General features: G+C 40.1%; 1 protein-coding gene across 1 annotated transcript in view; it reads right to left on the minus strand.

The window, feature by feature from the left end:
- The window catches only part of LOC148032695 (uncharacterized), a 30,937-nt gene extending 23,292 nt beyond the window's left edge, over positions 1–7,645 (minus strand). The window contains exon 1 of the mRNA XM_087683955.1: positions 7,394–7,645. Coding sequence (XP_087540081.1) covers positions 7,394–7,459 — 66 coding nt within the window. The 5' untranslated portion in view covers positions 7,460–7,645. The remainder of the gene's footprint in view (positions 1–7,393) is intronic.
- Positions 7,646–12,911: the final 5,266 nt, after the last annotated feature.

Raw genomic sequence — 12,911 nt, forward strand, 5'->3', positions numbered from 1 at the left:
TTCTCTAGATACATGTGGGTGTACTTTCTTAAGTATAAGTTAGATAGATGCTTTCACATATTTTTTTTCTTGGGTATTGCTGGTTCATAACTGAATTGGACGTTGTATTAGTTACATAAGGAGTGATAGCCGTGGCGAGTTTACCTCGCACAAGTTCTCCGAGTTTCTATAAAAAGTATGGCATCTTCCACCAACTCACCTCTACCTCACAGAATGGAGTTTTAGAGTGTAGCAACCGGATAATCATGAATATGGCCCGCCCTATGCTACTAGCAGCAGAGCTCCTTAATCATCTATGGGTCGAGGATGTGAACACCTCAGTGTACATCTGCAACCAATGCCTGACAGCAGCTGTCCCTCACTGGACTCCCTACAATGTATTCTTTGGAAATCGGCCTATAGTGTCCCACTTTAGAGTCTTCAAGTGTCATGCCTATAAAGAAAACTGCTAGGGTTTACACTGAGGAAACACAGAGTATATGACCATGACAAAAACACAAAGAGATAAACACAGACACAGAAAGTAAAACTCAAACCCTAAAAGCAAAACTCAAAATTCAAACACAAATAGAAGGAAGAGAGAGAACACAACTCTGAAGTGAATGAATGTAAGGGTGTAGAGTGTGCTCCGGAGAGTGACATCCACCGGGGACGGATCCCAAGTCTGTGATCATTAGTCGGAGTGTAAAGAGAGAGGAAACTACAAAACACTAACACCAGGGGATGCTAGAGACAGAGGCAACAGCTGCAAAATGGAGAGATGATGCCAAGTGGCTCTAGGAAGGTGCAAACGCAAGCTGTAGGATGTCGCCCAATGGTGGAGATGCCGGCAATGGCAATTGGAGGCCAAACACAGCCTGGGAGATGGCACCAAACAATAGGCGACGGCTCAAAGAAGGCGCTAGGGCACTGCGAGGCTGGAGGGAGAGGTAGCAACAGTCAAGAAGGATAGACAACCACGTGGATGTAGAACGTGGAGGTAGACTAATGGCTACAATCTGCACTGGAGAGTGTGAAACCTGCATAGACAGAACGAGATTCAATGGGGGCAGCCTGTCTATTTATAGATATAGAAGGATACCCCAAAAATTAGGGTTTTTAGGAGGCCACTAAAACTCTCTCGAACTGCTCCTCTTTAAATTCTGAAGCCTTTGATACGAACAAAATTTCCATTTAAGCAACTTCCAAAAATAGTAATCTCCTAAATTTTAGGAATCAACAAATTTAGCTTCTAGAGAGCTTCATTATATAGGTTCACCGGTTCATGGTTTGTTTCTTCAATCATGATCATCTAGTTTCACTTTTTGAAACCACTCATTATATGGGTTTCTATGGCCTTCTAACTAAACTTTTAACTTCTCTTAGGCATCTTGTCAATGACAACCCAAGTATAATTATAGGAAATAGAAAGATGAACATTTAATCATATTTTAAAACACTTAACTAATACAAATCGCCTTTCAAAGTACGTAAGTATCAAATTAATATGGAATCATTGAGCCAATATGTCTTGGTAACAATTGATTTACAAAAGGTTTGTTACACAGGACTTCTTTCCACTCTTGATCCACCTACAGATGCTTCCATTGTCATGTATTATGAAGAGACCTTTGCTCCTACTCCACGGTTAACATTATTCTATTTGTTGATCGTACTAGTCAATCTCCATAGTTGGCCCGATCTATCAAATCAATGTCAAAAGTGTGTTTCTAAATGGTTATCTAGAGGAGGAAATCTAGGTAGAGCAACCACCTAGGTTTTCTTCTGCTAATTGGAAAGATAAGGTCTTTCACTTGCGGAAAGATCTTTATGGGCTGAAGCAAGCACCGCGGTCTTGCTTCTGAAGGATGGATGAGTTCATTCAAACTCACGCATACCATTCTACCTCTTATGACCCAAACTTATATATCCATATCACTTCAAAGGGGGTCAGCTATATCCTGATGTATGCACATCATTTGTTGATTATTGGCTCAAATTCTACTACCGTAGCAAAAATTAAAGCAAAGCTTTGTGCTACTTTTGAGATGACAGACCTTGATTTGTTGTCTTATTTCTTGGGGATGGAGATAGTTCATTGAGGGTTGTATTTTTATGTCTCAGTAGAAGTATACTCTTCAACTAATGGAATAGTATTACACTGATCAAACACGACCTGTAGCCATACCACTTGATCCCATTGTTCACTTATTTAAAGATATCTTAGGACAACACTTTGATGAGCACACCTATAGTTCTGTAGTAGAAAAAATTCTCTAGTTGATTCATACTAGGCTAGATTAAGCTTAGTCAACCTGCTCGATCAATATTTCATTGCACCTCACATGTCACATTGAATTGCTTGTTTGCATATTTTGAGATATGTTCGTCTTACCTATGCTTATGGTTCGACATATGGTTTTGGTCTATGCTACAAGGCTACAATAATTCTAATTGGGCAAAAGACCCCGATACCCGACGTTTCCACAACGACTACCTCTTTACCTTGGGCACGGCTTTCATTTTATGGTCAAGTTGTAGACAAGATATGGTGGCAACTTTCACAACCAAGTTTGAGTATCAGACATTGTTTGAAGGTATCACTAAGGTCGTCTACCTAAGGAGTCTATTGGTAGCACTTCATTTCCCATGCGACTCCTACCATTGTCTACTACGACAACCAGAGTGCCATTGTCCTTTCAAGCAATCCGATCATCATACCACAAATGCAATATGTGGAAGTCCACTTCCACTTCACCAAAGTGTGTGTTAAGCTAGGTAATATCCACCTAGAGTTTATACCATCACCCGACAACTATGTAAACATTTTGACCAAAGTAATCAATCAACCGGTGTTGCAGTGCATTCTACCCAAGATTGGCTTGGATACATCCTCCCCTACTTCAGAGGATACAACCTTATAGCTTTCCCTTCCAATCTAAGAGAAGGCGACTTTCTTCTCTTGGTAATGATAGGATGGTTTTACAGTCTTTGATTCAGACATTTGATATTCCGTACTCTTGTATTCTATTGGGATGATGTGATTATAAAAGGGCATTGAACAAGTAAACAATTACCCTGTGAGGGCACTGGCTAGTAGCACCATTTGCATTGCACTTTGCTTAAGCATGTCATCTTTGCATTTCCCTTGTATTACCCCATGAATGGTACTCTGTTCTTGCAAACATGCACATGTGCGCATTTATCTCTTTTTAGTCTTTTTGAGTAGTCATGACACGGGGACGTGAAATTTTGAGTTGCTTTAATCTTGCTAATAACATTTAATTTAGTTATTACTCAAATGTGCAAGGTTGTTTAGGACATGTGATGCACATGGCACTTATTTCATGGTAGCAAGCCAAGGACCCTGAGGATGCAATGGGTATCAAAGACACAAATTGTGATAAGTTATACCAACTAGGCTTTAGGGATCAGTTGTGGTAACAATTTTGACTCTACGATAGTTATTTGGCTAATAAGTATCAATGGTGATACTAGGGACTAGAATTAATTAATTAACTAGCATTAATTAATTAATCATTAAGTGATGTCACTCTAACGATCAAGACCGCTCCAGATTGCAAATGGCCTAGCCAATCTAATTATGGGTGGGTACATTTAATTTTGGATACAGTCAGAAGGGCTGAATTTAATTTTCAAGATTATTTAATTTTGAAAATTAATTAAATGGTTGGATAATGCTGAAAAATGATTTAGAAGGCTGCCACTTGGCAAAAATGCCCTTACAAACTAAGAAAACGTTTTTGGAAATTGGGTCTCAGCCATTCAATCAGTTTCCAGCTTGGGAGAGGGAGACAAAAAGCTGTTGGTATATTTTCTAATCAAAGAACAGCAATTTGCTGACTACAAAAGACAACCATCTAGGAGCCTCCACAGGCAAGGGACAACAAGGAGTCACCTTGCAGGGGCTAGCAACAGCATTGCTGATCAGGTGACAGCATTTTTTTGGAGATGCCTAGCAATAGCTGACTGCATTAAATGCAAGATAGACAGCTAGCCGAATTTCAGATTTCTCTCTCATCTTGGCTTTCTCTCACCATCTCCAACCCATTCTCAGATCTCAGCATTTCTCAACCATTTGGAGTACATCTCAGTCAAATATGGTAAACACCAAATAATTTTCTGCTGCAAACCCTAAATTTCTATACAGATTAGGGTTTAGTGGCCGCCTTGGGCCCCGTGCCAACAAGAGAAGTATCGTACACTAAAATCAACACCTAAATTTCGTGGAATTGACAAGGATTTTAGATGCCAGGCCATCCATTGTGAATTGGGGCAACATTTGGCCAATTGGTGGTTCCATTTGAATTTTGTGCAATTCCTCGGTGAAAATCAAAGGGCAATTGGCCCAAATTGCTTGCTGATTGTATGTACAGCCAGGGGCTTTTGGATCAGCAAACGAAATCGTGGAATCTCAACTTGTACTCAATCCGTTAGCAATTAAAGTTAAAGAAATACTAAAAGATGCGCCAGTTTGGGGGCCAACAGGGTGTCTATTATCCAAGATTATTAAGGTAAATTGCGCATTTCAATTTATGTTTATTTGTTGATTGCTGTAATTAAGTGCTTAATCAAGGAATTACCACCCTTTCCAAGAAGGAAGGTTGGTTTCAAGTCGACTCCGGATCCACCATATTCGTGGACATCCTATGGCAGTTCTTGAAGGCACTCTCCCTTTGCTTACTTAGCTTATCTAGTTTGCTTCCACCTATCTTTTTTGCCTCTCCACATACTCACCATATTTGTTTCACCCACCCTTAGCCATTCCTTCATCATCGACACCTAGTAATAGTAGGGATAGCTTGCCTATTTTGTGAAGGTCTTAGGTCTGACAATCTTTTTATTAGTCCCCCATCAGTTACTTAATCGAACGCAATGTATATTTTCTAAGCAAACAATCAAAACACACGTGCACGCACATACTCAAAAAAAAAAGTTCATTGTGATTCCATCCGCCTTTGCAAGCCTTAGTAGGCCATGGGGCAGTCAATGTGTACACTTTGTCCGATGCCCTAGCCTCTCTCCCATGACCACTTAGACTCCCTTAGTAAGATAACCATTGCCTCTGTAGTCTTCATAGGTCATTGGATAGCCAACTTGCAGCCTTTGTCTAATCCCCTGGCTACTTTGGGATGGGACTGATAAAAACAAAACAAACAAAATTTGGGTTGCCCTTCCTTTCTAGCTCAATTTTGGGCCTAAGAGGAGGAGTTGAGTTGAAATATGCATCACATGTGGATTACCTCTTAAACAACTCCAAAATATGCCTAATTGATGTAACAACCCTAAAACAGGGAGCAATTCGAGAGAGTTGAAACGAAGAGAGGTTTTAAACTATTAAGGACCCAAACTTCCTATAACTAGGCATGCTATTCTCCATTTAACCTTAATCTCGTTTTTGCAGGTTTCAAGCACTCTAGCTTTGTTACCCACCCCCCATTCGCAAAGAACATCTCATCTGAGGTTTGCTCGAAATACCTACCTCCATCCAGCACCTATTTCCAGCCCTTCGATGTTGCCTACACCCAAAGTTGCTATTGTCAACTACCATCCACACCTCCAAAGGCTAAGTTTCAGCCTACCAACCAGCCTACTAGCTTTGTTTGCTGTTATTTTGACCGTACGGACTGCTGCACCTGTGCTTATTATTGATCTGTTGCCATCACCCTATACACTCATCAAGAGGCTGCGTTTTGCAACTACTACCGCCACATAGCAAGCTTACATCCTCTACTTACTACATTTGGCAACTTTCTCTCTCTTTTACCTTCCGGCACTAATCCAACATCACTTCCGCTACCTTTACTACTGTCCAACAACTTGAAGGCTGCTTTGCTGCAATTTGGGATCTGTCAAGAGTACGATACACTCTCCAACTCATTATCTTTGCCTTGGTCCTCAAGACACAAGAGTTTGAGGTTTAGTGTTCATTCCCTATACACTTTGTTTGTTGCATGAGCATTGTACTATTCCGATTCATTCATTTATGATCTTCCCTGCTTTCATTGTCTCTCAGTTATCTTGACCCAACAATGTTTTGTTGAGCTTATGCTTTGTTGTACACTTCTATTTATGTTTCTATGTTAGGATATTTCTTTGCATCCCTCACAACACTAAACAATGAAAAAGCAATGGTATTGTGGGTCCAAATTGCTTAAATTACAATAGAGTTTACACATTTTACTACCAAACAGCAAGATGAGAACAAGGGTGAGAAGTTATGTTGATATGAGAGTTCACACTAGAGGATCACAAAACACACTTGGATGGAGCTTTGACCATACTATAGACACTCTCAAGAGCTACATTGACATTTCATCAAACATGCACATGCTTATAAATTACTAGCTAATGGTCATATGGAAGTCTTATTGAGCCAATCCAACCACTCTAAATTAGCAACTATCACATGGCACCCTTGACAACCATGCTGGGAATGCGTACACTTTGGGCTCGGGTTGCTAGGACATACAAAGTAGGTCAGGGTCACGACACAACTGAGCACAATACAAACCAAAAACTGGAGGCTCAAGCTTAAAGTGCAAAGCTAATCGGTTACATGCAGTAACTCAATGTGGTTGTCAAATGGTTTTGATGTCTTCTATATTAGCTTCTATCTCAAAAAACAAGAGGATTAATTATCTATATGTTTAGATTTACACACTATTCCACCAATAGTGTTGATTTCTAATGGTTTTGATGTCTTCTATATTGGCTTCTATCTCCAAAAACAAGAGGATTAATGATCTATATGTTTAGAATTACACACTATTCCACCACTAGTGTTGGTTTATGTGTGTAAAACTAAAATAAGGTTCTATTTCTAACACGAACTGATTCCTTTTCAATGAGACTAAATTCAAATGCTCAACTACCTGAAAAGTCATCTGTAATGAAGACTGAAGTTTTAAATATACAAAAAAGGTACAGCACAATGCACTCGCCTAAGTAAATATGATATACAACTGTAGAGATCACACATTGTGCTCTGCACGAGGCCAACAAGGCGCTCTTCCAGCAGGCAGGTACAACCAATTCCCGAGCCACGGACCTACATAAGACAGTTTGTGCCTACTGCCCCAAAAAATGACCATATACATAATCGTGTGCTCCCCCTTAACAGCAGTATATAAAGTTTCGACAGGCACATTGCAACAACTTACCATTTATGCAGCCCGCAGTACAATTTGTCTGTGTAACAACGCCCCTTGATAAACTTCCAACTGTAGCCGTCAAACTGATTTTTCTCTTCATGATCAGAAAACAAAGTATTCTTTCAATAGCTTTATAGCCTGCCGAGCTCTTTGACGACACAGACAAAAACAGGATGCCTATCCAAAAGATCACATCTGACCAAACAAAGAGAAAAACAGGCAGAAGGTGGGAATGGAACCTGCGTGTAAGTCTCGTTCCATCCCACAGGCCATGCCGGATGCGAGTGAGGGAGATGGTACGACATTCCCGTCACTTGGCCCTCGCCGCACGACCTTTGCTTTCCTCTTCTGTCTACTCGGTTGGCACCACCACAACAACAATAACGTAATTTTAGAATTAATATTCAAAAAAGCGCTCTCTCTCTCTCTCTCTCTCTCACGCGACGGATCACGTAGATCGATCTCGGCTGCCCAAAGGAGTACACTAATAAAACTCGAGTGTTCCCAGCACCTGGCAGCTTGAGGAATGGTAGGTCAAGGGTTCAAATCCTACTTTTGAGTGGCTCAATAGTACCTTTTATCTTCAAAGGTGCAAGGATTGGGATGAAGCCCAATCAAATATTTCAAATTTGATGCATTAAAAAATGAATACAATTTGGTGATTGGTAAGTATGCATGTTTGTAGTAATCTATACCTATACTAACTAGTAGCATTTAGAATGGGTGTTAGGGTCCCCCCCCCAAACTCTCTCCCTTGCTTGCAATCGTAGAAAGTACAAATAATTGCCCTTATTTTGCAAGGCACAAGTGTTAGGATTTGTACCAAGTGACAATGTATCTTTTGAGCTCTCTCTCTCTCTCTCTCTCTCTCTCTCTCTCTCTCTCTCTCTCTCTCTCTCTCTCTAACAAATTTCTTCATGTCATCACAAAAAGCTACAAGTGTGTAGCTAGTTTGACTCACGTGAAGCACATGATGTTTGTGATGCAAGAGCATCATTGTATCTTGCAAGCCTTACACATACGCGCACACACACACACACACTCTCTCTCTCTCTCTCTCTCTCTCACATGGAGTAGTTAGTGCCTAACATAGAGAGAACCTCAACTCGATTTAACTCTCGCATGCACACAATCTCTTTCTCTCTTTGGCACTAACTACCCCATCCGTACTCCTCATAAAAATCGAGCACCACTTTTGCAATGCAAATTGAAAGAAATGGCAAGGTGTTCTCTGTCTCTCTCTTTGGCTTTCTAGGTGAAGTAGTATGTCATGAGACAAAGCAGCATGAACAACTACCACAACAGTGCGACTAGTGTTATGGGAGCACTAGTCTATGCTAAAGAGACTAGACTAGATGCAAGCTTTGTTACAAGAATTCTAATTACAAGATAATCCCATGTAAGGGCATAAGGTATAATGATAACTTAGCAAGAGGACCGTAGGTATAGACAATAAGACTCGATAGGATATGAAGGATCCCACAACTCGAGACCGTAGGTATGGATACAAGATATCAAATTTACAAGATCTCCCTCGACAGGGATAAACAAGATACAAGACACTACTAGATAAGATCTCGTATTACGAGATTACACGGTGACAAGACAAGAGGAGTATAATGGAAGACAAGACAAGACTAGATACCATGACTAGACAACAACTAGAACTGGAACTCGAAGTTACTTACTTGGAGGTCTCAATTCCTTGAGCGCCCAAGACTAGCATTGGCAAGATTGAGGAGCTCTATGGCAAGTCCCTATAGGTGTTAGAGGGTGGCTAAAGATCTTCTAGAATATTCCACGATGATATCATCAATGATATAGACGATGTCATGGCATATATTCTAGAAGGTTCAATGGTGACATGGCAAGGGTGGATTAGCATGGTTGGCTCGAGGATGTTTTGTTAAGGGTACGTTAGCATGGGGTATGGATTCATATGGCATGAGCAAGAATTAATCTATATACTTAATCATGGCATGTCCATGATATCACCCCCTCCTCTAGCGACGAGTTCCATGAGAAGCAACTTGGTAGTTTGGTCGAAGTTTTGTTGGATTCCTCTTGTGAAATTCTTTAACTTTAAGAGGTGCTCTTCGGGGATATTCTATAGGTTCCCAAGTACGATCATTGATGTCATATCCTTTCTAGTGTGAACAAGGGATTTCAATCGACCTCGAGAGATCCTCAAGTTTGAGACATGCTTGACCTCAAATTCTTCATAGTCTTCAATCTAGACAGGTGGTGGGGGATTAGATCTCTCCCTCCTCAATGGTGAGTTATGGTATGACTCGAGCAAGGAAACATGGAAGACTAGGTGGATCTTCATGGTGCTAGGGAGTTGGAGTTAGTAAGCAATTGGGTTGATTTGGGCTACGATAGTGAAGGGCCCAAATCTTTGGTGGTCTAGCTTGGTGGAGGGCCTTGTTATCTATAACGTACTCGCCTTTGATTACATAACCAGTAACATTTTAGTAGTCATCCAGAGTTTACCTTCCAATCGTCGCCATCCGTACTCTAAACAAAATAATCGGATTTTGTTATTTGCTGGTTAACCCTAGGTCTACCTCGCAAGGGAAGCGTCCTGCCATTACCCACGGAGGATCGACCTGAAGATTCCTAATTGATCTAACAATCACCTATTAACAACTAACTCACATCCAAAGGTGTCCTTCAAGAGGCTTCTTGTCCAGAAGGAGCGACTGCCATTACTCTTGATTCATGGAGTACAACGCTTTTTTTCAATAGCAGACTAAGGATCTATGAAATCCTTCGCAGTGCTCTGGCACGACCGTCATACCTTTCCCCTAAGATAATTTACAGTTTGGGTTCGAGACCAAACCCTAAGTAAGTCAGTGAATCGGCCCTTCCTAGTGTTTGTTTTTGGGGAAACCTCTCGGCTAACCAAGACCACCCTGCCATAGGACTCGATTCATCGGGAATCCATCCACCCGCTTCCCTCTATGAAAGTTTTTAGTTATCTAATTACCTACCATATTATGTGAAACATATAAAAACAGCTTCATTAATTAAAATCCCTTTGTGCACAGTTGTTCGTTTACGTAATTTACTCACAGACATACAATCAGAATTAAAAAAATTCATTGATTATATTCCATAATGTGTGTTTTCCTACCCATATAGGAGAAAATTTACAATTTCACATGCTACCTCATCCAACGCATCTGCATGTCACCAAGCTCAAATCCCCCTATAACTAGCGTTATAGGTGTCCCAAGTAGAAGGCCATATAGGGAACCAAGTAGTTCCTAGGTGCGAAAAGAGATTTACTAGCCAGAGCCCCCCTAGCACCCTATCCACCTCCCACTTAATACGATCCATGCTGGGAGACCTCTCACTATTGAAGCATGTCCATGCTTCCGTAGCGGTAAAAACATCCCCTCTTGGTATGGGGATTCAGCACCTATCCTTGGGGGAGGTATAGGGCTCCTCAATTTTTATATGTTCCAATACTTAATTCAATCATGATCTGTTTGCAAGCAGTTATGACTTCAATAAGTCATGCAACTTTCAAGTGATGCTTAATTCTAGTAGCAATCGACACTTGAGTTTCACATTATAAAATCTTCCCCTTGAAATTTAACTTGGGGTATCTAGATTTTGGAATCTCTAACTTCCCAATTCTTGTAACCAAGTTTCTTGACCTTAAGTCAGTATTTATCAATAGACTTATCTTATTTTTATTGAATTTGGATAGAACTTTTTTAGAAAAATGTGTGGTATCATGGTTGGTAAAGGGTTGTTATCCACTCCCGTGACTCCGTTAGTAACTCCCGTGCTCGCAACTCCAGTTATTGCTTCCACGTTAGTAGGATCATTCACGATTTCCACTTTTGAATTCTTTTTCTTTGAGGCCATGACAGAAATATGATTCGTAGAAGAAGAAGAAGAATACGACAATAATACCAGTTGGCAAGGGTGCAAGACTCTCAATGATGATGATGGATATTGCAAGATTTAATGATGTAGGCCTTACGGATGATTCTTCTTGCCTCATGGAGAGCAATACTTCACTCTCTCCAATAGATGGAATAGAGATGAGAATAGAGGTATGATAGAATAGGATAGAGTTCTTCAGTGCCTTTTCTTATCAGATCAGAGTAGAAGAGGATGAGAGACTTTCAGCATATCCCCTTCCTTGTGTTGAATGGAATGATGTCTCTTCGTCTCGTGGAATAGAGTCTCCTCCTTCTCAATCTCCGTCTCATTCTATCAGGATTGCTCTTGTCCTCCTACTGGTAACCCCCAATCCCTCATTTTATATTTTTGCAAGGGGGGGTAGAAGAGAGGACGCATCATCGAGAGAGAATGCTTCCTTTTAGCGCTTAGCTTTAAAGCTTATGCTTCTTCTTTTTTTCGTTTTTTTTGCCTTGCGGTTGGATTATAACTTCGTAGTATAAACTCCAAATATAGCTGTTCGGATACTCAAAATGATCGGAACGCATCTGATCAACAAGAGAACATGGGCAGAATTGCGAAAATCCATTAAAAAAATGCAAAAATAATGATTTTCGTAAATCATGTTATTTTTATCCATCTTTTATCTTGGACACCTTATTCCCTTCAAAATAAGTCAGTATATATTTGGATCCATCTAAAGTGGGAATTAAGTCATCTAAACATGATACTAGAGATTTTAAACTATTTTAGTAAACCAATCTTGCTTCCTATAAATCTTGTAGAGATTCTACAGTTTTTATCTATGTGTGGATGTGTAACACCATGTATACGCACCTTAAAATAAACTAAGTAATGGGGACATTACATTATCTGGAGGTTATGCCTGAGTAACCATACTCTATCATTGACTTTGTATGATGGATGTTTGAGACAATGCTGGTCCACGTAGTGTTTGTATTAATTCCAAGCCTTTTGGATTTGTTGCTTGAGTTCTTGGTGAATATCTACTAGGTGTTGAGCTTTATCTTGGGCGGTAGGGTTGTTTTCTTGATTGGAGAGATATGCATCCATCCTTGGATGTTGGCCATAGTTTGCAAAGATAGGAGTTTGCTTGTTAGATGCATGGATACTATTATTATAAACAAACTCTACAAAGGTGACCGTCTTTCTTTTTCATGAACATAATAGGGGTTCTAATAGGAGACTTTGAGTACCGAATGAACCCCTTGTTTAAGTTCTCATCAATTTTCTTGTATAGTTCAGCTAGTTCATTAAGGGATAGCCTATAGATGTGTCCAAAAGGTGGTCAAGTTCCCTTTAGGAGTTCTATAGCACAATCATATAGTTTGTGTTCGGACAAGAGATCTATATTTTTTTTTCAAATACATATTGGAATTCTTGATATTGGCTTGGTAGCTTGAGTGACTCATCCTTATTAGATCCTTGAGCTGGTACATGATATATCATGTAGGTTGGTTCCTGCCTTGCTATGTGCATAAAAACTTTGGCTCCTAAATATACTGACTTTCCTTCATTTTCACAATGTGTAATCTTTGTCTTAACCCAAAAATTTGCTAGGTTGTGTTTCTTTAGCCAAGGCATCCCAAGGATGATTAGATTTATGGGATTGGATATGACATTAAAGCATACATGAGATGTGTGATCACCAAGAGTTACCATGAGAGGTCGGGTTTCCTTTTGGTAATATCTCCAAATGCTAGAGGTCTTCCATCCACGACTTCAATTGGTGAAGGATTATACTTTTGGAGTACTAGAATCTGGTATCCGTTCACAAAGCCATCATCAATTAGACATGTAGAGGCCCTAGAGTTGACT

Source organism: Lygodium microphyllum, chromosome 8, assembly GCF_053477565.2.
Source record: "Lygodium microphyllum isolate KBCC chromosome 8, Lygodium_microphyllum_v1.1.10, whole genome shotgun sequence".
NCBI lineage: Eukaryota > Viridiplantae > Streptophyta > Polypodiopsida > Schizaeales > Lygodiaceae > Lygodium > Lygodium microphyllum.